The 26,457-nt window shown below is 45.0% G+C and overlaps 1 protein-coding gene across 1 annotated transcript in view; it reads left to right on the top strand.

Moving 5' to 3' along the window:
• Window positions 1-26,457, top strand: part of tenm1 (teneurin transmembrane protein 1) — a gene marked incomplete at both ends in the record, with an annotated part of 144,853 nt that overhangs the window by 94,139 nt on the left and 24,257 nt on the right. Inside the window, 7 exons of the mRNA XM_079167769.1 lie at window positions 1,023-1,142; window positions 1,249-1,510; window positions 2,879-3,164; window positions 10,221-10,364; window positions 11,542-11,794; window positions 12,562-12,582; window positions 17,042-17,274. Of these exons, the coding sequence (XP_079023895.1) occupies window positions 1,023-1,142; window positions 1,249-1,510; window positions 2,879-3,164; window positions 10,221-10,364; window positions 11,542-11,794; window positions 12,562-12,582; window positions 17,042-17,274 (1,319 nt within the window). The remainder of the gene's footprint in view (window positions 1-1,022; window positions 1,143-1,248; window positions 1,511-2,878; window positions 3,165-10,220; window positions 10,365-11,541; window positions 11,795-12,561; window positions 12,583-17,041; window positions 17,275-26,457) is intronic.

Raw genomic sequence — 26,457 nt, 5'->3', positions numbered from 1 at the left:
TTCATGTCTGCGCACACGTCTTGGTGATCTGTGTTCCCCCGGAGATCAGCGGTGGCACGGCAGCGCGTCATCACCCGTGGGTTCGGTGTCGGGCTACAACTGCATTAGAGCATTTTGTTTGTTACATATTAATGTCTTTCGGGTTTCACCATTCAGAAGGGTGTCCCCATTAATTTTTCAGCGGCCTCTCACTTCCATCTAACAGGAGGAAATACACATCACCGGCGAGATGATGACCTGGAAAGTTTGGTTCGGCAAACAAGAAGTGATGCCTATCTGAAAAATGGCAAAGTGCTCCCCCCCCCCCTCTCTCCCCTCTCTCCGGTTCAGTTGAAGAATAAACAAATTAATTAATAATGTGGGAAATCGATGGCAGCTTTCAGGACAAGAGTAACAAACGGGGCAACGCAGCCACCCGGAGAAACCTCACCATCCTTCATTTATCCCTCTTCTGGAATAACAGATAGGCTCCATCAGTGAATGTGTGTGTGTGTGTGTGTGTGTGTACACCACATGTGTCTGCCTTAGTCTGTCTTCATTTGACCAGTTCAACGATTATTCCTGATTTAAGCAGCGTATTTCACACTTTACGTGCAAAATCAAGATGAATTTTTCAAAACAGTCTGGATGTGACTGATAGTTTAAGGTCTATTTAAAGAGCAGCGCGGCCCTTTCTGCTGCAGGTGCCACTGCCGCTGTAATATAAACAAGATACCAAAGTTTTTTATTTGTGTTTTCATATGACAGGGTGTTGAAAGGTGTTACCGTGGGTGAAGCTATATTTATGGTCCTTGTATCCTGGCATCTGGCAGATTTCATTGTGCTAAAGAATGGAATTGCACTGAGCAGAATAAATGCAGTTTTGCTATTTCTGCACGCACAAGGTCGCTCGGCACAATGCGCCTCTCTCTTCAAACAGTCATTATGTTTTCCATCATTGTAAACCAGGCATCTCTCCCTTTTCTTTGTGTTTCTCTCTTGTTCCCCTCTCGCCTTCCTGTCTGGGGTGTTTTTTTTCCCAGCCGGGTAGCTGTGATTCGAGGTAGCGTCGCCTTGCAGGACGGCTCGCCTCTGGTCGGTGTCAACATCACCTTCCCGCAGCATCCAGAGTACGGTTACACTATCAGCAGGCAGGACGGAAGGTAGAGACATCCACACACAAAATATACACAAAAGAAATACCATCTTCTTTTTTATTATTTCCCTTGCACTCCAGTCTTATTCTGTCTCACTGTCGTCTGACTCTAGTTTTGACCTGGTGACCTTGGGCGCGATGTCCGTGACCCTGATGTTCCAGCGGCCACCCTTCCTGCCGCAGACGCGCACCATCTGGACGCCAAACAACAACTTCCTGGTTCTGGGCCAGGTGACCATGTCCAGGGAGGAAGCGCAAACTCCCACGTGTGACATCAGGAGCGCTCTGAGTCCCTACCCGCTGGTCCTGCCCTACCCGCTCCCCAGATACACCGGAGCGTGTGCAGAGAAGGGGCCGGCAGTGCCGGAGCTGCAGGTACGAAACTACTGAACTCCAATCCCAAAATCTAATTACAAAGCAAGTAATCTATGTTGGTATGTCCTTCGCATATCTCAAGAGCTGCCCATCCAATCTACTTCACACTTGGCAGATGTTCAATGATAATGAAATTTGAATAAACAAATTGAACGTCATGGGGGGGAGGGGGGGAGGCATCAGGGATCTGCCGAGCATGTTCGTCACTGGTCTATATATATATATTGTAACAATTCAATGCTTCATGTCTACAGGCAGTGAGAATGAAGCTTCGGCTCAATTTGTTACAGCTCAGCAACAAAACCGACCCGGTCTCACAGGGTTTTGCAAATTTAGCTCAGTTCGTATTTGCATCATGCAAATAAGGAATGAGCAAAATGCAAATTAGCACTCCATCCTTATACTTCCCCTCCACAAAAGCAAATTAGGCGGCTGAAAGTCAGGTGTGGAGGTCAGACTGGTGATTATATATTTACCCTCCGACGTGACTCCAAAGATTTTTTTTTTTTTTTTTATAGTAACCAAAAACCTCAACCTGACCTCATTTCAGCTCCAACTAAAATTCCCAGGACACAGAGAGTTGTTTTCTTGTTCCCTGGACACGAGATCGACTGTAAAGAATGTTATATCCACAGTGTGCCTTGTGTCACACCATCCTTTTGTTGGAAAAAGCAACATACAACACCATTCATATCCACGAACACGGCATCTGCACAAGTTCAAGCTCCTCTGAACAAAATCCGATGGGATTTGGACTGAAGACATCGTCAAAATGAAGGAACATTTTATCCTCATGACAAATAACACCGCAGGATAAAAAAGGCAGCAAAAAAAAATAAATAATGAACTGGAGGGAACAGTACTTGGTGATCCCTGTAAGCTAAGTTACACCCACCATGTTCACCTGTGTAAAGAAAAAGGAATCTAAGCTTTTAGACTTCAGAGGAAAAATGCGTCGGAGATAGTCGTCTCCGAGATAATTTGATTTACTACTCAAACGGTATCTGATTTCAGCCAAGAGAAATATGGTACAGGATGAATCAATGTTTTCTGCAGCAGCTAGTTTACTGTTTATTAGAGAAATGAGCATGGCCTTTTATTTGCTACTCTATAAGGATTTAGGATATAGACATATTCGTGGATACGGACAGATATCATTATTCATTCAGTTAAAAAAATAATATTCTCAAAGAAAGAAAAACGTTCTTCGTTGTGACATATTTGGTGTACTCCCTTGCACTCTACTGTGTGAGCTATGTATTCCCGTACCTGCCTGTCAGCTCATTATTTAAGAAAACAAAGTAATGATACAACACCTTTTCTTTCTTCTATCATTCCTCACTCTGCTCCCTCCCTCCTTCTCCCCAGGCGGTGCAGGAAGAAGTTTCAATCCCCGGGGCCTTTTCGAAGCTGAGCTATTTGAGCACCCGTTCCGCAGGCTACCTCTCGCTGCTTAGAATCCTCCTCACGCCTCCCTCGCCGTTGTCCCCGGTCTCCCCACTGGGCGGCCTCTCCAAGGTGCATGTCCGCGCATCGGTCCAGGGAAGGTTGTACCAGCGCTGGTATCCCGCCGGGCCCGGCCTGGTCCACAGGCTGGTCTGGAACAAGACTGATATCTATGGCCAGGAGGTCTGGGGCCTCACTCACGCAACTGGTAGGTAGCATGTAAAACACTCGTTCCACATGTTTTCTTATTTCTATTTTAAAATAAGAAAACATGGGAAAACGCATAAGACACCGACCGTGTGGGGTAAACGCAACCTCCTCGTTTCCCACGGAATCCATCCACTTGTTCTCTGTCATCGTTCTTCCTACATTTCTGTTTGTGTATGGATTAAACAAACAGGATATAAATGAGTAATTAGTGAGCTTTAGAGGAGTTAATGGGCAGATCTGTGAACTTTAAAGAGAGGTAGGCTAGCTGTTTCCCACTGTTTGCAAAGCTAATATTCTCCTTGCTATCGTTGCATATTTCATGCACAGGCATGGGGGAGAGGATGTGGATCTTCTCACCCAACTATGAACATGAATACGAATAAGCATCCTTCTCAAAAAAATATGACACCATTCCTTAAAACAGGGCGAAGGATCTTTATGGGGAAATATATTTGCACAGCTCAGTATTTTCAAACTGCTGAGAGATCCAGTGAAATGTCTTCCTTTTTAAATCGGATTCAAACCAGGTAAACACACAAGCGACATGTGGCTCAGCGGTACAGCGGGTCATCTTTCAATCAGTTTTGTCAGTCCATGTCTTTGTCCATGCGTCAAACGCTCCAATCCACCAATACCAGAGAGGTCAATTGTATCACTCCCACAAACAACTCTGATGTCTCCTGAGCGGCGGTTGCAGCACTGCGGTTTGCACAAAAGCCTGATTGGAAGTCGTCCTGTAAATGAGTGACCATTCAGTAGGTAATCAACCAGTTGTTAATGGGCAGTCTCCTGCTGGGAAGTGAGAGATTGGAGATTGGCCGATAGAAAATAATTACAGCTACTTTCTGTAATAGGGGGTTTGACAACTGCAGAGTTACCAGAATGAAAGGACGTGTCCACTATAGTTCAAATATCGTCCGTCATGAAATTCATGGCTCACGCAGATGAACGGCGGGGCAGTTTAGACTCTGTATCACCAGGACCGAGAGCTGCACAGAGAAGAGAGAACTTGGAGTAGAGATATCACCTGCAGTGGCAGGGAGATGGCCCGTTTTGACAGAACTGGCTCTGTGGAGCAAAAATGTTTGCAGAATACAAATCTGTGCACGGATTCATGAACGTGGCCCATCGTCTCTTTTCCCCAATGTCCTCTCTCATCTGTGCAAAAAGAAAGAAAGAAAACATGCCGGTTATAGAACCGCCCTCGGTTCATCGTGGCAAAAAAACGGCCTGTTTTAAAGACGCCATCAAGGGAAAGACGTGCACTTTCTATCGGTAATTTTGAGGGATAATGTTTCGCCGCTTTGTGTGTGTGTGTGTGTGTGGAAGGTTGTAGACAAACAGTACAGCTGCGAGAAAGAGCTTTCCATAAGCGCTGCGATATCGCAGGCGCACGAGAAGCTTTGTCCACTCGAGTGTATGGTCTCGTACAGAGATTGCATCTCTCCGTCCCGAGGCTTTCTCTCTCCTCCTGATCCCTCCCCTCCTCTCCTTATCTGCTAGAGCTGCATTTCATCTGCTCCAGCTCTCAACTGATCTTTCACCTTTTTTCTCAACTCCTATGATCCTGTTTTTTTTATTTTTATTTATTTATTCGCCCTGCTTTGCTGAACACCGTCCCTCCCGCCCTCCCTCCCTCCCTCCCTCCCTCCCTGCCCCTCTTACCCCCTTTCCTCGCCTCCTATCTTCCTCCACCCTCGCCGTGTTTCCTGCGTTTCTATCTTCTGCTGAACTCTATTTTCTTCCTTTCCCCGCTTGTTATTTCCTCCATTCTCTCTGATCTCCCCCGTTCCTTCTGTCCTGTCTCCCCCCCCCCCCCCCCCCCGCCCTCCCTTGTTCACTCTTCTCAACCCATGTTTCCTTCCCTCTCTTTATTTCCTGCCGGGGCGCGGGTGCTGCCCTGGATACGTGCGTTTGTGCAGCCGTTTACATGGATGCGTGTCTTAATGTTCAGAAGACGCTACTGAGAGATGCACATCGTCTCTATAGTTGTGGGGGAAAAAATATTACGGCAGGTTAAATATTTAATATTCTTTTTTCCGTAAGTGGGTTTGTGCTTAGGAAAGACGCAGAGGGCTTAGTCTTCATGAACCCCGCAGTGCCCCGATCCCAGTGAAGTGCACCGTGCCCTTCAGGAGCGTGCCAAACACACTTTTGCTCGTTCGGTGGCCAGGCTCCGTTTGGCACACCTGTGGCGCGCTCAGGCAACGGGGTTGGATCAGAGAGAATTAGAGGTGGGTGCGTATCATGGCCAATCATATTCACTACTTTCATCCCCTTTTAAACAGCGAGCACCCCCCCCCGGGGTTTGAGAATCCCGTGGAGCGCTTTCCTCTGAGGAAACTTGTTGTCTGCAGAGTTTCAAATATGAACACGGCAGCTCAGAGATATCCTGCCGAAGGCGTTGGATTCACTTGAGTGGACATGTTGAGGTTCTGCTGGTCAACATGTTTTCCGTGCGTAATAATGCCGGATTTTATTGGTCAACAAATCCATATAAAACATCTGCAGTTAAATACCACAGCAGTGCCGTAAGCAGAGTGGAAGTAGAATTTAATACCCGGCCTAGTTTTCTGTCGTTTTCTCTTTCCTGAAATTATTTTCCACGTTTGTTAATAATGCACAAACATTTTGCTACATTTTCCGGCTGCAACACAAATGAAATCCTGGTTATGGCCCACAAATACAATTGGGATTTACAAAATGACATTCTTTTGTTTCTGGGAACAACACAATAAAACAATCTCTAACCTTTTCTCTAATCTCTATAGCCTGCATTAGAAATAATAACGTATTCAGGCGATGCTCCTTTTAACAGCAGGCAGCTGTTCCCCGGTTACTCAGTGCTTTGAATAGAGACTGACCGGAACGATCCGTCCTCCTGAGGGAGTTATTAGCAGAGAGAAAGAAGCTCTAAGTGATCCACAATTATTCCTAAAACTGTATGAATGCGTCTGGCACCAACACGCCTGTTTATTTATAGAATAATTAACAAAACGACAAATTCGCTGAGCACATCGGCGCAGCGGTTTCTGTGGTCATTTTGCAACAGGCTGATGCTTGTTTTACGAAGCCAGCCGATCTGAGCCTCACCACTCCAGTTAGAGACTTTAGACGGAACAGACACCTGTTGCCTTCAGATGGCTTCAAAGAGCTCCTAAAGCAAAGGAAAGGCCTTCAGTGTACACCCACTGTCTAAGATAACAGAGCCGGTAGGAGTCACTCGATGAACATGAAGACAACTTTGTTTTCTGTGTCAGCTGGTTGAAAAATAATCCATAAAAGTGGGAAGACGAACAAAACATAAATACAGGGGTTTGTGTGGATTATATGGATGTGTTTACACCAGGGGTGTCCACACTTTTTCGGCTTGCGAGCTACTTTTAAAATGACCAAGTCAAAATGATCTACCTACATTAAAAATACTAAATATCTATTTATTTATATATATACTGAGTATACTTTATATTTACAATATATGTTGGCGCACCTTGCATAACTGCATGAACCCTTATGGCACAATACCATTCTGTACATTTTTGGTCATTACCTTACTCTGATGACGTGCACTGAATGGAATCAACCAGGTTTAAATATTCCGGACAGTAGCTGCTGGTCGCCAGCCTCAAGCGGACTTCTATGATCATCAGTCGTGGTGGAACGATATTTGGACTTAATATTCTTCACGTGGGAAAAGGCTGACTCACATAAATAAGTAGAGCCGAATGATGCAGTCAAGAAGGTGGCACATTTCCTCATGTTTGGTTACTAAAACTGTCCATGACAGCGTTGACATTTGCAATGCGAGTGAATCAACCTCAATATCTTCCTGAAATGTGCAGCACATAAATGTAGCGACTGGCTCGAGTAAAGCAAAGTCTTGAAAACGTTTGTCAAACTCTGACAGACACTTGTCAATCTGCTCTGTGTAGCGCGCGCTGTCAAGTTGCGCACGCGCCTTCCGTTGCGTCTCCAGCTCTGACGCGAGGTTTTGGAAGTTCCCCAAATCATGGCGCTGCAGCTTTCGCTTCTTTAGTAGAAATAAATTGGAAGGCTAACTAATTAGCTCGCGGAGTTTTGCAGTAGCTCACGTTGTTGATCGCGCATACGTGGTGACTCGTGTGTTAGAAAAGACGTGATCTCACACTGGCTGCACTGTACGTCAATCAATCAAGTGGCAAATGCCACGAGGACGTCACATTTATTTTGAATGGCATGCGATCTACCGGCACTACCTCCGCGATCGACCGGTTGATCGCGATCGACGTATTGGGCACCCCTGGTTTACACTAATAAAGTGACCAAAATATTATGGGACACAAGTACCCCACGATACCAAAGGGTTAAACGCGCCTCCAAATGTACGGACGACACTCACTGGATGCTTTGTCCTCCTTTTTCCATGGAGCCTGCTTTATTTTTTCTGGGCTGATATTTGGAAAGTTAATGTTGAGCAGCTCCTCCTAAACGTCAGGGTGCTTAGATATATATATTAAAAAAAAAAACAGTTTATTCTTCAAATCTACCACATTTGTCACTAAATATTAGAGGCTTCAGCCCCTCCCTACCCGCTTCCTGGCTAATCTATCCTGGCGCTTTGTTGGCACAACAACACAGACACGCATCCGTTGACACGTGTGTGCGTCCACACACACACACACACACACACACTCCATATTCTCACCCAGAGCCAGAGAGAACAAGAGGAAGGGAGATCATGCTCTGTTTGCTGGGGTGAACACATTGCCTGAGGCTTCAGCAGAGGGGAATGAAAGCTTTCACCTGTGAGATATTGAGTGTGCATTCATGTATTATAGTGTGCATGGGTGTTGTTTGTGTGAGAGAGTGTGTGTGTGTGTGTGTGTGTGTCGCGTCTTGTAATGTAGCCGCGGCAATATTCGGTTGTGAAGCAGTTCTCAAAACACTGACACTGTCCCTTTGAGATTGCTTTGCCCGTTTTGTCCTGGAAAAGCCTTGTTCCTCAAATAAAATCAGCGTTATTGTAGGTTGTTTTACGGGACAGTGTCCCTGCTGACGGCAATGTATTTATGGCAACCGTTTGATGCATTTTCATAAGGATGGATTGCTTTCCAGGCCATGAAACAGGTTCTTCAAGGGGGGGGTGCAATGTGACTTGTAAGGATCAGAAACTCCACAGTATGTTACATTTTAAGAGCACGTGTATTTGACTACTCTCTGTTCTGTTTTTGTCCTTCAAAAACTCAAGATCACAAGCCTATTAGAGCGTAAGAAATTGAAACAAATGAACCGTTTGAATGTAATTAAGCGACAGTTCCTGGAGTAAGAACTTTTGTCCAGCACTTTACCGTTCTTCTTCTTCTTCTTTCACAAGGCCCCAGTGTCCCAAATCACCCATTACTTTCCCCTCCCAAATCACTTCATCGATTGTACCGCTGATTTAAAAAATTTAAGTCGGGCGGCCCCCGCGGGCCTCGCCAAGAGTTTCTCTGAAAAGGAATCTCCTGAGCTTGTGCATCATGTGAGCGCCCCTACTTGCGTATTCCGCCATCTCAACCGGTCTTTATTCTGGCTTCGCTCCCCCAGTTCCCCTCGAGTGCCCATCGATTCACAGGCACGTTGGTTTACAATGAAGCAAGTAAAGAGACAGATCAGTGCAGAGCAGTGATTGACAGAGACAGCTATTCCTCCAGCACATTTCTGTCAGCTGTCCTCACTGTAAAGCGTATCATTATCTTCAACTAGGCAATGTTACGTTTGTCTTAAATTGTCAACTCCTGCTGCTTTAATTATACGTTAAACCAGTCGTTTTTTGCATTCTCCACGCGTGTGGGCAAGATAGTTAAGATTGAGGACAGACAAATAAGCTGCTGCTGTGTGTTAGCATCTCTCTACATCTACGCCTGCCAGAGAGCAGAGAACACGCAGAGAGAGAAGGACCGGGTTACTTAAGCTGGAATGACTTCATACTTTTAACGCTTTACTTAAAATGAAAGCCTTTCCTCACCAGCATTCTAAAACTCTGCATGTGGTGAAGCAGCGCTGATCAATATTTATATAGAAACAAGTGATATAAACCACTGAGTGTAATTTAAGAAAAAGTGACTCGTGGTGATGTGAGACCACAGCTGTAACTATCGTCTTTTTTTTCTTTTTCTAGACACAGCAGGCAGCTGGTTTCAGTGTAAAAAGAAGAAAAGAAACCCCGGAGCTATTTAAGACTCACTTGCCTGTGAACGTAGCATTTAGCTGCTAAGGAGCCAGATACTTGGTAGCCAAAGGGAGAGTGGACTTACATTTGTCAGTTGGCCAGAAACATGGCGCTAAATGAATGCCAACGCTGCACTGCATCTGTTGGACGTGTAAGTAAGCAACTGGTTGCCAACAAGTAGCGCCCCCCCCCCCCCCCCCCACACACACACACACACACAAAAAAAAAAAGAAACAAAGGCTGATGACGTTACTGAGTATCTTTGTGTGCTTACGTGTTTTCGAGATCTCCCACGGTTTTGTCACCTTCTGCCTTTTTTTAAACGTATTCCAAGTCTGAAGTGGTTTGTTTAATCCTGCCAAGCCCCCCAACTCCCCCCCCCCCCCCCCCCAACTCCCCCCCCCAAAGAAACAAGAAGCTGTTGATAGTTGTTACTTGTAGTGGGAAGCTGCGCAGCGTATCATTACAACTAAGAGGCCGAGCAGCTAATTCTAGGGCTCCTTCATGAAGACGGGCTCCGACTGATTACGCTTCCACTTCTCACTGATCCCTCTCAAATAACACATGTTGATGAGGCCTCGCCACAGGCCTTTCATCTGTCTCACCACTCATTACAGTTTATGAGAGCGATATGCTTGCGTTTAAAGTCTGGCAGGGACGTTCTGTACCACACACAGTCATTTTTTGCTGAACATGCTAAGGCACGGCGGGTCAACAGTACACAGCTTTTGATGTGAGTTACATCGAGCCCTCTTTTGTGTGTGTGTGTGTGTGTGTGTGTGTGTGTGTGTGTGTGTGTGTGTGTGTGTGTGTGTGTGTGTGTGTGTGTGTGTGTGTGTGTGTGTCTGTGTGTTCGCATTTCAGTGTCTGTCGGCTACGAGTACGAGTCGTGTCCTGGCGTCATCCAGTGGGAGAGGAGGACTGCTCTGATGCAGGGATTTGAACTGATCCCCTCGAACCTGGGAGGGTGGTCTCTGGACAAACACCACGCCCTCAACATACGCAGCGGTGAGAGGAAATAATATGCTTGTGTGCTGTTTTTTTGTTTTTTGCTTCCTTTGACTCACATTGGGTTTGAGTATGTGACAGTTGAGTCACATACATTGTGTCCCAAATACATATATACAAAGATCAGAATGCTACAGGATAACAAAATATATTTTTAGTTCGCTTTATTTGACATTCATGAAGGAGTACCGATAGTAGGCTACTTACTTACTCAAGTACCCATAGCATGAAATGGGCCTCACTAAATATGCAACAATCAAAGTAGTTTAGGAAAAAACGACATTGTAAGTTATTGTTATTCATCAGGGTAGCGTGGGTGTGGTTTGAACAGCAACCACATCACATTTAGATTAAAATTATGCAAAATCCTGATTGTTGCAGAGAAGGACTGTCAAAATTGGCCAAATATGACGTTCTACTATTCGTTCTTAAAAAAACTATTCGAATATATATCTTTTTTAGCACATTATGTCCATGGCTACGGTGGGCGGGGGACACACAATCCAGATCATCGATAAATGGGCCCGCAAACAGTGACGAGGTCTTCCCCCGGAGCCGACGCGAAAACTATCTGAGTTCAGTAAACGTCTGCTTGTCAGTCAGCCAGGGGGTTAGCGAGCCGCTGTCCACTCGGCTCCACAGGAGCGGCTGCTGACGGACGGGCGGAGACGTTTCCCGTGGACGGGGTCTGTGCGCGTGGAGTCGGATCACAGAGCGCTCACGTCTCGCTTCCAGCGGGGATTCTGAGTGAGGCGTAACATTTCATTATCAGTTAATGAAAGTGACGTTGTTGGAGACAAACCGTCCTGCGAGGCAGACAAACCGCAGTAGTGCTGTCTTTTTTTTTCCCTCCTCATGCATTTTCATATCTGTTCTTTTTTACTCTTCGAATATATATTTGATTTTGGAATATTCGTTGACAGCTCAGTGCAGAGAAAGCAAGTGTCACCATTTTTTCCAAATGACTCCAAACCCACTTAAAACCAGCGAGAGGAGCGCAGACGAAACACAAAAAAAAACACAGAAAGTCTGTCTTGTGGAATAACCAAAACTGTTCAAACTTTGAATGTCGTGCTCACGCAGCATCCCATCCCCCGTAGCGAGAAGCCGATAAGAGAAAAGGTGTTTTGTCGGGGCCCCTTTGAGGTATTCATCGCATTCCTTCTTCCCTCCCCAGGAATCCTTCACAAGGGAAACGGAGAGAACGTCTTCTTCTCCCAGCAGCCTCCCGTCATCAGCACCGTGATGGGCAACGGTTTTTACCGGAGTGTCCCCTGCGGTCCGAGCTGCAGCGGGGCCGCCCGGGACATGATGCTGTTTGCTCCCGTGGCGCTGGCCAGCGGCCCCGACGGCTCCCTCTACGTGGGGGACTTCAACTTCATCCGCAGGGTCCACCCTGACGGATACACCAGAACCATACTGGAGCTCAAGTGAGAGTCGTGATGGCGTTTGTGTTGTGATAGGAGTAGACTTAGATCTTGATGGGGATCTCCCCACAGCGGGGCAGGAAGCAGTGGGATTTTGAGCGTCAGATTGAGAGCACAATCGCAAAACAAAATGAGCTCGGCTGATGTGGGTTAGTATGGCATTAGCTTTGGTTTGGCATCGGCGGTTGTGATCTGTTTGATCTCAACAAAATACATTCTGACGGTTGTCTTCATGCAAAAGCAGAGTGCGTGAGATTCAGACATCACAGCCTCTAATCTACCTCTTAAGGATGGGAAAGTCTCTGCCGTGAAACAAATTTCTTCTTCTTCTGTGGATTATGACGATGATATCTGCTACTGCGCTGCAGGCGCTACATTCTCTATTTCTGTACTTTCTCAAGTGTAGAATCTCGATGGGATTGCACAGTCATTTGTCCTGTAAAGTGTTCTCCTTATATAACTTTTACGCTCTCATTCTCTGTTATTATTGTATCTCTGACTAATATTTCTGGTTCAGACGAAGGTTTCACAGTGTCTGTATTTGATACTTCACTGTCTTCTGGGAGGAAATGTTAAAAAGCTTCCTGTTAAGGTTAATATTTAATGTGAAGCAATACAGCCTTCTAAATCAACCCTAATCCCACTTTATGAGGGGAAAATGGACTCATTGTAGCCTATGAAACTCTGTGTGACTCTCGTTAGTGAGTAATGATTGTTTTTTATCCTTCTCTTTTCTCCTTTTTAAACACTCCTTTATGGCTTATTATCAGGAACCGGGACACCCGACACAGGTGAGAACTAGTGATTAACACCTCCTTTTGTGTCCCTGCACAAACACACACACACACACGCGTACACAGAACGTCCATGTGTCAAGAGTAGGACATGTTGCGAAAATCCCCCAAAGCACTTCATCTTGGTTTGTTTTGCTGCACGTTGCGTAATTGCATTGACCTGACTTTCCCTCTCTTCCCACAAACGCACCACACGGAGAAGCTGCATACACTCAGTCAGATCTATCAAATCCCCATTTAAATTTTCACCAGGCGATATTACATTTTGCAAATTGGAAATCTGCCAAAATGTCAAGGATTTCATGTTTTTCGGGGATTACTGGGAGTCTGTTTGGAGGGTGCGGCGGCTCACTCGCTCCCTGAGCCGGGGCTAAAAGCCCGAGGCCGCGCAAGGCCTCGACATCGTCCCTGAGTCTGAGACTCGATGGTGGTGTGAGCTCCATACGCCATGTTCGACAGAAGATTAGACAGATGTTACAGGGTCTGCGTGTGTGTGTGTGTGCGCGCTGTTATCGGGGGTTATATCAAGCCAATTGTGTGTTTGCTTGTGGGGGGTTTTTGTATAGGAGACGGAGAGGGTTTATCCGAGAGAGGATTTTTCAAGACGCCATGTCTCCAGCATGCCAAAGTTTCTAAGCATGCAAAAAAAGGATAACCAGGCTGTGTGTTTATCGTTGGTACTGTACGTGTGGGTGTGTACATGTGTCTGCGAGTGGGAACATGTAAAATGTAAATTTCTTCTGTATAAGCCTGAACCAGTGATTCCCAACCAGTGGTGCTGATACCGCATACCTTCAACAGATGCTCCAGGGCAAAGATTATGTAGACGCTCAATTCATTAGATAAAATAGAATATAAAAAAAGTACAGCCAGCCAGAGCCCAATACCTAAACCTAACACCTAAACAACGTCAATGTGCATAAAACTAGTTAGCTTGCTCGAATGAGTTGAAAGATCTTGCAAATGACTAAAATAGAGAGATCAACATTGGACATTATTAGTTGAAAATAGTAAACCCACCCAAAATATGGTCAAAGCTGCTGTTATATCAACTTTTATACAATGAATTCATAGGAACACACCTGGGACATGACAGCTGGTGTCAATGAAGGGTCACAGTTAATCCCACAGAGCTGTGTGTGTGTGTGTGTGGGGGGGGGGGTGGGTACATTGGATTACGTCATATTAGGAACCACAGGTGTAAGCCTATAGCAACTGAATTCTTCCGAAGGCACTTTAGATATCCTTTTGTAACCCTGGAGGTTTCTCCTTCAGCTCCTGCTTCCTCCTGTTTTCCTCCTCCTCCTCTGCCGCAGCAGCTTTTTGCCGTTAGAAGCATGTTAATGTTTCTCTTTTATTCCATACTATTGTTCTCCCAAGTCAAATGCATTAATTATTCATCCATATTCGACTTTCAAAGCTTTTTCACTCCGCGTTCTTTCCCGGCAAAGTGCCTATCAGCCGACGAGGCTTCAAAACAAGGAGTTCTCCGAGGGGAGACAATATGGGATGTACTCACCGTAAAGCCATTGTCTATTCCCCGCCGTCAAGAGTTTGAGCGAGGAGTAAAGCAGATAGGGGAGGAGGTCCTGTACGATAATATCTGAGAGCCCAGACGGTCGATTCAGACAGACAACAGCGAGATCACATTGTCTATCAACTCTGATCATTGCTTTGTTATTTTGTGTGGAGGGAACAAGGGCGGGTTTTTTTTTTTTGCTTCTGGTCATTATTGTTGTTCATTTCCCTTCCGCTGGATGAGTGTACTCGGAGCCGTGGGCATCTATTTGAGAAGAAGACAGGTGAGGTGATTTGTAATCGGCCATATGCACAGCGCAACGCTGGCAGCAGCTTTAAGACGGGCCGCACAGAGCAGCGGCACACTTTGAAACTCTGAGGAACTCTCTCAGGATCAAGTTTAAATTATGTATGTGCAGTTCAGTGCAGAGCTCTGTAAACTGTTATGCACTTAACGGACTGGATGAGTGACAGAAGCCTTGCCTATGTTGTTTGCTTTTTTTTTTTTTGCTTTTTTTTTTCTGGGTTGGGAGAAAGTTCAGGCGAATATCGAAAGTGAGTTTTCTCCGAAGAGAGTAAAGGGTTAGAATAGGTAGAATAGCCTGACAGCGTGCACACGCTGTCCAGAGCACACCGAACATTATAAGAATTGTTTTTTAACCTGTGAGAAAATGTTAAATATAACAAAAAAAAGGTCTCATGTCTGCAGAAAATGTAAATATACTGATTGAGGAAGACTTTGCAGACGCATGATGTAAGAGTTCTACCTCATCCAGGATTCATAGAACCGCAGTTACATCCGTAACTCTCGTTATGTTTCTTGACATTCTAATTTCCCATTTTTTTTAATTGAGAAAATCGTTCTTCAAAACGCTGTTACGGTGTGTCTTTGGGTTTAATTGGCAGGAAGCCTTTGACCAGACCGGCTGACATTGGATTTCGCTTCATAAAGTATTTTGCTTGGATCTCGATTCGTTGTGACGAAGTGCAAATTCTCCCTCACGTTGTTTTTTTTTTTGCGATCGCTGTGTTCCCGTCTCAATAATCCACAACGACACCCCGACAATATCCGAAGGTCTTCTGTAATTAATGAACTGCAGACTGTAATGTACAGAACAGAAGCACGTCGAGTGTCCTCTGCACGGGTACATGCCCACAGTGTGCAGCACTCCTCCGACACGGAGAACAGTATACAGCTCACATGTACGGGTAAATGAAGACAGTGTTCATGGTGTGCCTTCTAAAGCCCAAAGCTGAGTCTTATTAGAACAGTATGACATAAGACCGTGCCGTGGGCCCTTCCTCCACACCACATGTTGTATTGTCGAGCCTTTACGCTGGATAGACTTCCTGTCTTTTGTTCTCTCTTCACCTCCCGTAAACAAACAATTACAGCTAGAACAAAAGATAATTACGTGTCCGCACGGCTCATTCGGCTCGGGCCAAATTTAGCTATATGAACGTTCTGGGTTTAATTTGGGTCCGGACCTTTTGTTGCGTGTTATCGCCTTTCTCCCTGTTTTTGTCCCTCCTGTTTTTTTTTTCCCTCTCGCTCTCAGTTTAATTGTGCTTGTTACTATTCTGGACTGTGTGCAATAGTAGTGAAAGATTACAAAAAAAAAAATCAACCAATGAGGACGACATTTTACAACTATCACGTGAAAATCAAGGACAGAGACACAGACGACGTATAAGCATAACCTGTTCTCAATATGCGCAACAGAGGTGTCGTATCGCACCAGTATGATCCAAGGATGCAGCTTTTGGTAGGATTTATGAATGCATGAATTATGCAGTTCCGCTCTGCACATACATTTATACATAAAGGTCCTTATCGCCTCCTGACAGGCAGGCACATTTATGCTGACAAACATGTGACGAGCACTTTCAAATCTCGGCTGACACAAATGAAAAACAATCTTCCAGACATTACTGGGAGCAACCGGAGCTGTCTGCGCATTGCCTTTTTTTTGTACTGTTACTATAGGGGAGCATCATACAGGGGGAACACGGTAAACCCTGAACTGAGAGGCTCTGAGATCAAGTCTCCCTTTTATGTCTTTATTTGAATGAAGAATAAAAGAGCCCGCCTGATATTAAAAGACTATTCCTTTGCTGTGGTAGGTGTGAATGCATTTTTCATACATTATTGGTGTTATTCAACTGTTAAAGCCAGCAGTGCCGTGTGGCATCGGCTTGTCATCATCCAGCATTCACGCCGATATGAATAACTTCATATAGGCCTTGACATGCAGAACATGTTCTACACTCTTTGAAAAACGATCGTCAGGTTTATTCAGTATACAGTATCCTTTAGGTTTGTGTTCTCTGTGTGTAAAGTTTGTACCGTTCTTGTGTGGTGAACTCTCCTACTGACACAGAATGGGACTTTTCTTTCTTTCTCATATGATTTGATCATTGTGTTTTTGAAGATGTGTTGGGATTAGCTCGGTTGGGCTTCGCTGCATGGGGATTATCAGTCAGTTGTAGACACACACACTGTTGGTTGAATACTTTTTTAATTAGTATCCCCAGAAACATTGTTTCTTGCCAAACAATCCCGAGACAAAAACCTACGAATGAGATCACTAATGTGGCCGTATGTGCTCTTCACATTGGAAGACATTAGTCTTGTTGTTCCAGCACAGGAACAGAGTCTCTCATACTCATGCTTATCACTGGGATCACCTGATTGCCTCTAAATGCTTTTACTTTAATTGATGGTGCTGTCTAGTCATGAACGCTGCTTATTATTTTTATAAATAGTCTCACTGTTTGTGTCGCTTTGGGTAAGTAGTAACACTTTCTAAAAAAGCCAAACTAAATGCTCTTTGGAACAACCGTCCGTCATTGGAAAGTGTACCTCTGCCACCGTCTAAACTATCTTTGCTTTCGAAACCCGAATTCCTCATTAACTGTGAACACTTCATCTCACTAGCACCAGCCCCGCTCATAAGTACTACCTGGCCATGGATCCAATGGGGGAGGTCCTCTACGTGTCCGACACCAGCAGCCGCCGGGTGTACCGGGTGAGGAACCTCGGCCAGCCCAAAGATCCGTCTCGCAACCTGGAGGTAGTGGCCGGGACGGGGGAGCAGTGTCTGCCTTTCGACCAGAGCCACTGTGGAGAGGGCAGGAAGGCCGCCGAAGCTGCGCTCAACAACCCCCGAGGTAGGAGGACGTCGACGCCACATCTAAAGTGTTTTGTGATTCTGGTTGTGATGTGTGGCACACCTAGCCGGAGGACTCGTCCCTGACTAGTTTTCTGAAGGTCAATAATATGTATTGAAGCAGCTCCTCACACTGACTTTTGGAATAATACAATATTTTCCCGATTTAATTTTGAAAAAAAGAAAGAAAAAAAAAGGTAGATTTTGCAGACTGCAATACATTTAGAACCAGTATTGAGATCATCATGGGAATTATCATTATTATTATATCATTTTCATTAGCACATCCATCGATCCTATTGTGTCACGATGCTGTCACACAACATGTGTAATTCTATATAATATATCCGCATCTATACATTGCTCCTGCGTCCCGTCCTTTCTGTGGGCGTTTGCTGTCAGAAACCTACTTGATTCTTGCCCTTCATTAGAAATATTCTTTCCACTCCCCACATTTTGAATTATGTACAAATTGAAATTAATTCTTGGATAACAAGCGCTGAGGACTAATGTTCCATTTTGGCGAGAAAAAAAAAAAGATAATTACAGTACAACTCAAGTGTGAATAGATTTATTCTCTAAATTACGCCGCTGACTTTCTCTCCCCTTAAAAATGAAAACATGTTTAAATAGAATATCAGTTTTCTGAGGCGTAAATCCTATACAAATATTAACGTTATGACCGATTCCTGTGTTGTGTTTTGACTGAAAGGACAATCGTTTAAAGCTTTGCGTCTCACATAGTTTGGAAAATGGCACTTTTCACTGTGAGCTCTCGAATATTCACATATGCCGTGGCATTAAAATGTAATTGCTGCGAGGCCCCGACTGTGTTCTGCCACAAAAACACCACACACATCCCCACCAGCAGCCTGCGCTGTTGACACCAGCCAGGACGCAGTGATGGATTCACGCTGGCTGTGCCCTGTCATCAACATTTAATTTTTTTAATATGAATTGATTTAACCAGGCAAAGCTAATGTTTCCACTCTTCAGTTATCCAATTTTAGTGATTATCTTTGATTCTCCAAGGTAATTACGTTTTTTTTAATTATTATTTAAGTAATAATAATAATAATAGTAGCAGTAAATTGTCTGCCTTTGTGCCAAAGCACTGCGAGACCTTTTGTTCCACACCTCGACATTTTGCCGTGTCACTGCAGGGAAAACACAGGTGTGACTATTAAAACTAGTATTCATAGCAGCGGTCCATTCAGGTGTTCCAGTTTCGGGGACCCTGGTATTGTGCATGCTGGCTTACTGGGACACTTCAATGGAATGAGGCCATCATTAACATTATTAGTTGCACCTGTGCTATTCTTGCTATAACAAGTAGAAATGAGGTCTTTGCATACACAGTCAATACGCAGCCTGCAGGTCCAGATCCGGACAGAAGAACAATTTATTCTGGACCAGGAACAACATTTTTCAGCAAAACTGATCCGCTTTCGACGGTCGTCGCTATCGCATCGTTCTCGCCTGTCATTATTCAGCCGCCCGCTATAGGCGCCACAGTTAGCAAGGCTGTTGTCAGAGCAGATGTAGAAGCTCCAGGTAGAAAAAGAAGAATCGGCATACTCAAACTAGCCGACACACAAAAAAGAAAGAAAGCTTACAATGAAAACCGTGCGTTTAAGGACGATGGGCTAAGGTGTACGCGTCTGTTTTTGCCCGAGGGGTAGCACGAGTCCTACGCAAACACAAAGAGGCCCTTTATCGGACACTGAACTAATGAAAGAGTGCATGAGTGACCTGATGGGAGGCCATGCTAGAAGGAAAGAATGAAATGAAGGAGAAAATAAACCCGACACCACTGTCTGGTTCCTCCGCATCAAGACGAGCAGAGATTCTTGCTGAATATTTTTGCACCAGCGACTTTGTGACGGCGTCGGAAAAAAAACCCAACCCCAAATTCATCTCACTCGCCATGGACGAATCAGTATGGAGGGAGCACCTTCCATGACAGCGAGAGAGAGAGAGGGTATCGGTGCAACGCCCCGGTCTGATGTATCACCACATAATGCGCCCTGCTTTCTGTGTGCTAGTCTGGGTGGAACGCACTCAGATGTCACGACGACCGCGATGAGACACATTTCTGACAGAGGTCGGCGCAACTTTTGATGATTTGCTCCGGCACAGAAAATGTCAGGGTGCTCAGCGGAGGCAGGGCACTGGAGCGTTTTTTTTGTGGGGCCATTCGCACAATGCTTCGAACCCTTTCTGTCTGAGCATTAATAAAAAACAAAGACGCAAAAGCCCAAATTTGTGTCCTGCTAAATAAAAATAAAATGAAATCTGCCGGATGTGACATCCCGCCACAGTGACATTAAAGCTTCAGGGTAGAAACGACACCGTGACCTCATGTCTGTGGTGTGTGCTCTTCTCACAGGAAGCTGGAGGTGTGTAAACTTGACATACAGGAGGTCGGGCAAAGTTTTTGAGAACAAACCCGACGAACGAAAAACAGTTCCTTGAGCTGATTAAAACATTTCCATACCCGCTTTGAGGACTTCTGCTCGGGGAAAAACAAGTTCTGCTGTGCATTGCAAACCCATTTCTTGTCAGAAACTTCCCTGAATTCTCAATTGAAGGCCAGAGAACGGGTCAATACAGCTCCTCTGCAGGCTCCTTCGCATCCTCACCGTGTTTGCTTCAACATAGTGCTGCCAATCAGCATTTTTTTTTCTTTTTTGACAATACTCTGCAGCAGACTCACTCATGAACTCTTCTCCGCCTGGCCAAGACACCTTTCCCTTCGTAATTACAACTGGACATTTTTTTTTTTATGAAAGCTCTGATATATCCGACTTGGCACTTAATAATAAGAAGAAGGTGCCTGAAAACCAAACAAACATGGACTCCTCCATATTGTGCCTGTCAATCAAAAATAATTAATATTCAATGAATATAATAGTATGTTGTCAGTTGGCTCTCACTCAGCCAAGTCGTAAACACGGGGGAACATTTCACCATTACAACCATCCATCCCATATGATGTGAAACGGAGCATCGGGTCGAAGGGGGATGGAGCCGTGCCCGGGACATCCTCGAGGTCGCCAGCCTCCGTATACCATGAAGGGTGTAATTTGTCCCACCATAGGGGATGGGGAAAGAAAACGCAGACAGGGAGATGTCAGTCAAGCAGTCGCACCACACGCCCCAAACGGTCCTGCCGACTTCACCGGGCTCTAACAGTGCGCAGCAGCAGCAGCTCAGCACAGAGGAATGATGTCTCTGTAATTTTGAGGAAATTGGCAGCAACAAATGGGTAAAAGCTCTCCACATAATAAAAAAAATACAGGACTATATTCCCTTTTACATGACAAGGGAAAATATATGATCTTTTTTTATTAAAATGACAATAATAGCCTGACTAATAGGGAACGCCGTAAATGGCTTCCCTTGACTTGCAAGAGAAAATGGCACCAGTAGGTGCTAAACTTAAACCAGAAACACGCCTGTCCTATTAAGCTTTCCTAATGCAGAAAAGTCGGCAGATTAAGCTCTGATTCCCTCCTAGCTTTAGCCCAGTTCAAGCTATTTGAATTAATGCACACATATTTGAGACATTAAGCCCAGAGTGTCGATTTCAAATTGGTTAATCATTACTCCCTTAGTTATCAGCTGACAGGAGTGGATTCCAGCAGCGTGCCTTCGCTGCTGGTGTACGGCACTACAGTTTTTATTTCCTTTCTTCTTACCCGCCTCTGAGCTGGAGCAAGTCTGACTGGTGCTTCTGACTTCTGTCATCAGTAAGGCATTGTCACCCACAGGAAAGCTGCGGCTAGAGAGTTTTCTTTTTGATCCGTTGCACTGGTCTTTAGGAATAAAATGTAGAAACCAAGTGTGTGTTCACAAAGTGCAACGGTTTGGACACTGACACCAACATGGCTTTAGTGTTGAAGGATGAGCAATGTTTTATTTAGCTGTGCTTTATTTATTTTCTGTCGTTATTCATTTATATGACATCGGTTTTTTTTCAGCTATATTTCTTATGGTTGAAATGATAAATAAATGTGAAACCTGCACTAATTATTATTATAATAATGGCTTGCAGCAGCAGTGATCTTACCGATTAAACTAGAATTACACCAATACCAGGCATGTATATATATAATATCAATATAATATATATATATATATTTGATATATTTAATATTTATGATGACGGTGAATATGAATGAGGGAGAAAAGGACAAGAGTAAGAATTGAGAACAAGGTCGAGGGTGAGGGAACAGCAGCATCTATCATTCATGGATGTCCCGATGATGTCTGATTGGCTAATGAGTTGTGATTAATTATTCAATAATTATAACTTAACCACCTTTCCACCACTAAGACTGAATGACAACATACAAAAAGGGATTGCTGTAGTTGCTATGTGTCACTGAACTCACTAAATCCATTCTGACATGTTTGTTTACAGTTCCTAGCATTACGAAGCGTCTCATCTGTTGTCTTCTATTTCTGTTGGTTTCCACCACCCAGCATCTGTGGAACCAGATCATTATCTAGCTGACAGCATAATGTCGTAGTCTGAGGAGACCTTAATAGGACTAGTTTGGGCTTGTACCTGTGCAGCCTGGAAGAGGAAATAATCCGTTTACTGCCCTCACCGATCACACACACACACACACACCTGGCCCCCTCGTAGTCCCCGGGTCGCACAGGAGATTTGGCCGCGGGCCCGTCACTCAGGCTGCGCCCACAGTCCTGCGCGGCCTCTCCCGTCAGTCACACTCAGCCCGCGCGTGGCGATGCAGTCTGACGTCGGAGGCAGACCGGCCGCCAGTCGATGTGGGGCGCGGTAAACAAATCTAGCAAGTGTCTAAATTCATCGAAGCAGCTCCAGATTTGATAGCCAAACTTTTTTATTACCCCCCCCCCCAACTTCCTGACTTCGTACAGACATGAAGAGGGGAAAGGAGGATGAAAAGCGAAAGATGAGAGACAAACAAGATTGGAGCTGATTCCCGCCGCAATCCGACAGATGGATCTGAGAACACGCTGCACCCCCGTCTTTGTACAGTAATAGAATATTCTGTCCCGAGACTCCCCCTGTTCACACACGGCCAGGTGTTTTATACTCTTTGACTCACTTCACTTCACAGGCTCGGTGGCCATTGTGCTCCGACTAACCAGCTCTTATAAAGGCTCTGGAGATTTCTGCCTGGAGCCCCCTTGGTTCCCTGTCATTCATCCGCCACAGCCCACACTCATCCTCCTCCCCGCACCCTCTTACCAATGGTAATGAGTGGTAGACTTCACAGAGAAATCCGTCCGTTACTTTTATATGAATTATTTTTTTATTTTTTTGAAGGTACGGCTCTGTGATTCTCCGGCATTGATCTTGTCTCGTGTCCTCTGGTGAGCTCCTCGCTCCAAATTAGAGCCTTCCCTCTTTTTCTCCACTCCCCTCCGTCTCTCCTTTCTCCTTTCCTTCCTTCCTTTTTCTCTGCTATGAATCATGCCCGTGCCCCGGTGTTGACGTAGCGGCAGTAGCTCATGCCGTGACACACAACATTATTACATATCGCTCTATAGTAATCCGTAGTTTTGATTTAGCCAACAATGGTGCAGCTCTGTCGAGCGCGCCGCCGCCGCCGTCCAAGTTTATAGTCTCTCTCCGTAACGTGAACTGCAGGGATTATCTCGTGTCCTTCAAACACTCACTTATGAATACAAGATCTGGGGCATTGTTTAGAGTTGGCTCCGCATGCACTACTGCAGTCAATTAGCTTGGTAAATAAAAGGGCCTTGCTCCATTTAGGATAGATCCCATGTCTGACATGAAAGAGGCGTCGGTCCCGCAGGACCCAACAGCCTTGGCTCGCATCTCTGGACTCCTTCTGTTCACAACATGAAGGGATACTTTTTCTTTTCTTTTCTTTTTCTACACAAACATCTGATAAATAGTTGTTGTGTGTATGTAAAAACGAGAAAAAGTGACTGTCTGCGTTTCGTGTGTATGTTTGGACGGCAGAGTTCAGAGAGTTACTCCAGTGATTGGGAGTTTGGTTGTTGTTTGCCATGTGCAGGTCTTATCTGTTATTTGTTGACTGGTCCCAGACAGCAAAGCTGATATCCACAGAGAAGTGTGTGTGTGTGTGTGTGTGTGTGTGCACACGTATGTGTGCACATGGTAGTGTGAGTGCTTACAGTGGCAGTCTCTCACTCCGACCCACAGGGGGCAGACTAATGCCCTTATCAGAGGCTGACATGCTGCCACCACATTTCTCCCTATTGCCCCATCGGCCTCTCTCTCTCTCTCTCTCTCTCTTGCTCTCTCTCACCCTCTCTCTATCTCTCTCTCTCACCCCTCTTCTTTTCTCTCCTCCACTGCTTTCTTTCTACCTCTTTTGCCTTTGCCGCTCTATTCCCCACACAGGGAGACACAACACATTTTGTCCCCGTCTCACTCGGCCCCCACAGCTGCGAGGCACGCCATCAGAGTTGAGATAGCGGGGCCGGGGGAGGGGGTGCCGGATGAAGCAGAGGGCTTTAAACTGGTAGCGGTTATTAGCATGTTGAACGGCCAGGGAGTTTAAAAAAAGAAAAAAAAAAAACTAACCACAGCCAGGGGTAAATACGCTTCACATGGCGCATCTCTGCCTTGGCCGCCAACCTCAGACCACGGCAGCCAGGCTTCCTGCTGAACAGTATCTGTTTTGGCCGGCAGTTGACATATAAGCAGCTTAGGCGAATGAATATCTTCACACATTGGGCTCCAGTCTCGTTTAGAGAAATGGCCGCAAACACCGCCGTGTGCACAGAAGCGCTTCATCAGTGTGAATCAAGCATTCGATGCTGTCAGCGAGCCCACACTCAAAACCATTAACTCTGCAAACACCCCCCCCCCCCCACCCCCTCTCCTCAAGCGGAGTCATATGAGTGGCAGTGTCCTGCAATTGCAGAGCCCTGATCACTGCAGCCGCGCATTTGAATTCTCAGGAAATCTGCCACTTTCCAAACTGTATTCGCTGGCTGCGGCAGTGAAGTTAGACGATCTCCTAGGGCTGTGTAGCCTCTACTGCCAGCTGCTCTGTGTTATAACTTGGGAATGAATATGCTATTGTTATTTTACCTCTGGCTCCCATTGCATTTAGTGCAGAGTGATTGTTGCGTCTCACAAAATAGAGAGAGTGGGAGAGAGGGGGGGGGGGGGGGGGGGGGGGTAAATTGATTGAGAAAAGAAGGGAGCTCAGAGATAGAGTGAGTGAAAAGAGAAAGTGTGCACAACGGAGAATACAAAAACCAATATGGAATGTGTAAAGAAAAATCGAGAATGGAGGGAAAGGGAGAAAAAATGAATGCGATGGATGAACAGAGAGAGAGAGAGACACAGATGGAGAGAACCCAGTGTGTTGCATTTAAATCCTGCAGCGTGCTGTGGTCCCACACCTCATCTGCATATTAAACTGGCCCCGTGGCCGCCGTCCCTCTCAGAGGGTCAACTATCATTGTTTTCTGTTGGTTTAAACAGAGCACTGCTTCGCAAAACAAGGGCATCAGATAAGTCACACTGTGGGTTTTTTTTTCTTTTTTAGCTTCAAGATTCGGTTTGCGTTGCGAGCGTTGTGCATTATGTGTGCGCACATTTTTTTTTTTTAACAGCCTGCTCCCGTGTTTCATTTCACATTGACCGAGCTTTTGTCTTTGCCCCTGGACATTCCTGCATTAATGATACACACATGAATAAATCACACAGCAAGGCAAACAGCAGCATACTCTATGATAATGCAAATTAGAGAGAGAGAGAGAGAGAGAGAGAGAGAGAGAGAGATGCCATTGGGTCATGCTATTTCTACCACAGCTTGTTTGTCTCACTGCGGCATTCATGGTAAATAGACGATCGGCGACGGTTTGTGCAACGGAACCGGCATCGCTGAGCAGCCACGTCAAGAAGTTCTGCCAGGGGCTCGTTTTAAATATATATTCTTTTCTTCCCCGAAACGAACGCCGAGAATATAGCTGCCAGCGGCAAATCCAGAGGGCCAAGTAAAGGGCCATCAAGCAAAGCGCACACGTACATCGAGGGCTTGTCCAGCCAGTGAGCAATTTTGACTTGATTGGGGAAAGAATTGCAGAGATATGGCCGGTGTCCTGTTTGTGTTTTTACTGCTGACTGTCACAGCCGAGCAGTCTGCGGGATGTGATGTAAGAATCTTTAAAACTATTCACTCTATTATAAACCGATAAGCCTATTCAACTGTATTTCATTGTCACACATGAGGAAATCAGTTTTAGATAATAATGCATACTGTACACAGGGCTACAGTAGGGAGGCGGGGGGGGGGTATTGTGGGATGTTTTTTTATCTAACCAAGCTCTATTTTGATGCTGCTTTAAGCAGTCTGGCACCTTATTTACATTGAATGTACATGTCCTAAATGATGACACCTTTGTTGTAGATTAAACTACTCAGCAGTACATGCAGTAATCAAAATGAGCTCCAACTTAATAACCAGCTGCAACATTAACGTGATGAAGATTAATGCGCCTTTGATAATAATCCAATAACATATACATTCTGAAATGGGCCATTTTACAAAAGGAGTACTTTTACTTTTGGTTGCCTTTTTTCAGGATACTTTTGTGGTTTTAATTGAGTAATATTTTGAATGCAGGACTTATACTTGTAACAGAGTATTTGACACTTTAGTATTTTTTTTTATTAAGTAGAGATCTGATTCCTTCTTCAACCACTTTATGTTAGCATTAGTTTAATTAAATATTTAATAAATATTACAAGCGTTTTTCTTTCACTCACTCAATTTTCAGATACAGTTGAGTACGTGCACGCGTTACCTCTCCATCATCTGCTGTCTGTCTCTTTCTCTCGACAGTAAAATGAGCCGTTTACCATTTTGGAGCAACACCGTAACGTAAAGTAATGTCACACAACGTGAGGTTTGTGAAATGAGATGAAATTCCCCCGACAAACATGATAAAGGGAAACGTATTTCATGTTATTAATCACAACTCGTTCTTTGGAAAATTAGGCTGCAAAAGGATTGATTTGTTTTGTCACATCGACCTGTAAGATCTGCCATTTCTCCTTTTGCTCTTCTCTTTGTGAGTCACTCAGAGCTGACCGTCAACACACCCCAACACACACACACACACACACACACACACACAGTCCGTTATGTTACGACTATCGCACATTCACACATTTCTGTTG

Source organism: Pholis gunnellus (genome assembly GCF_910591455.1).
Source record: "Pholis gunnellus genome assembly, chromosome: 10".
Lineage (NCBI taxonomy): Eukaryota > Metazoa > Chordata > Actinopteri > Perciformes > Pholidae > Pholis > Pholis gunnellus.
The sequence above is the reverse complement of the archived record's forward strand: the minus strand, read 5'-3'. Positions and strand labels throughout refer to the sequence as shown.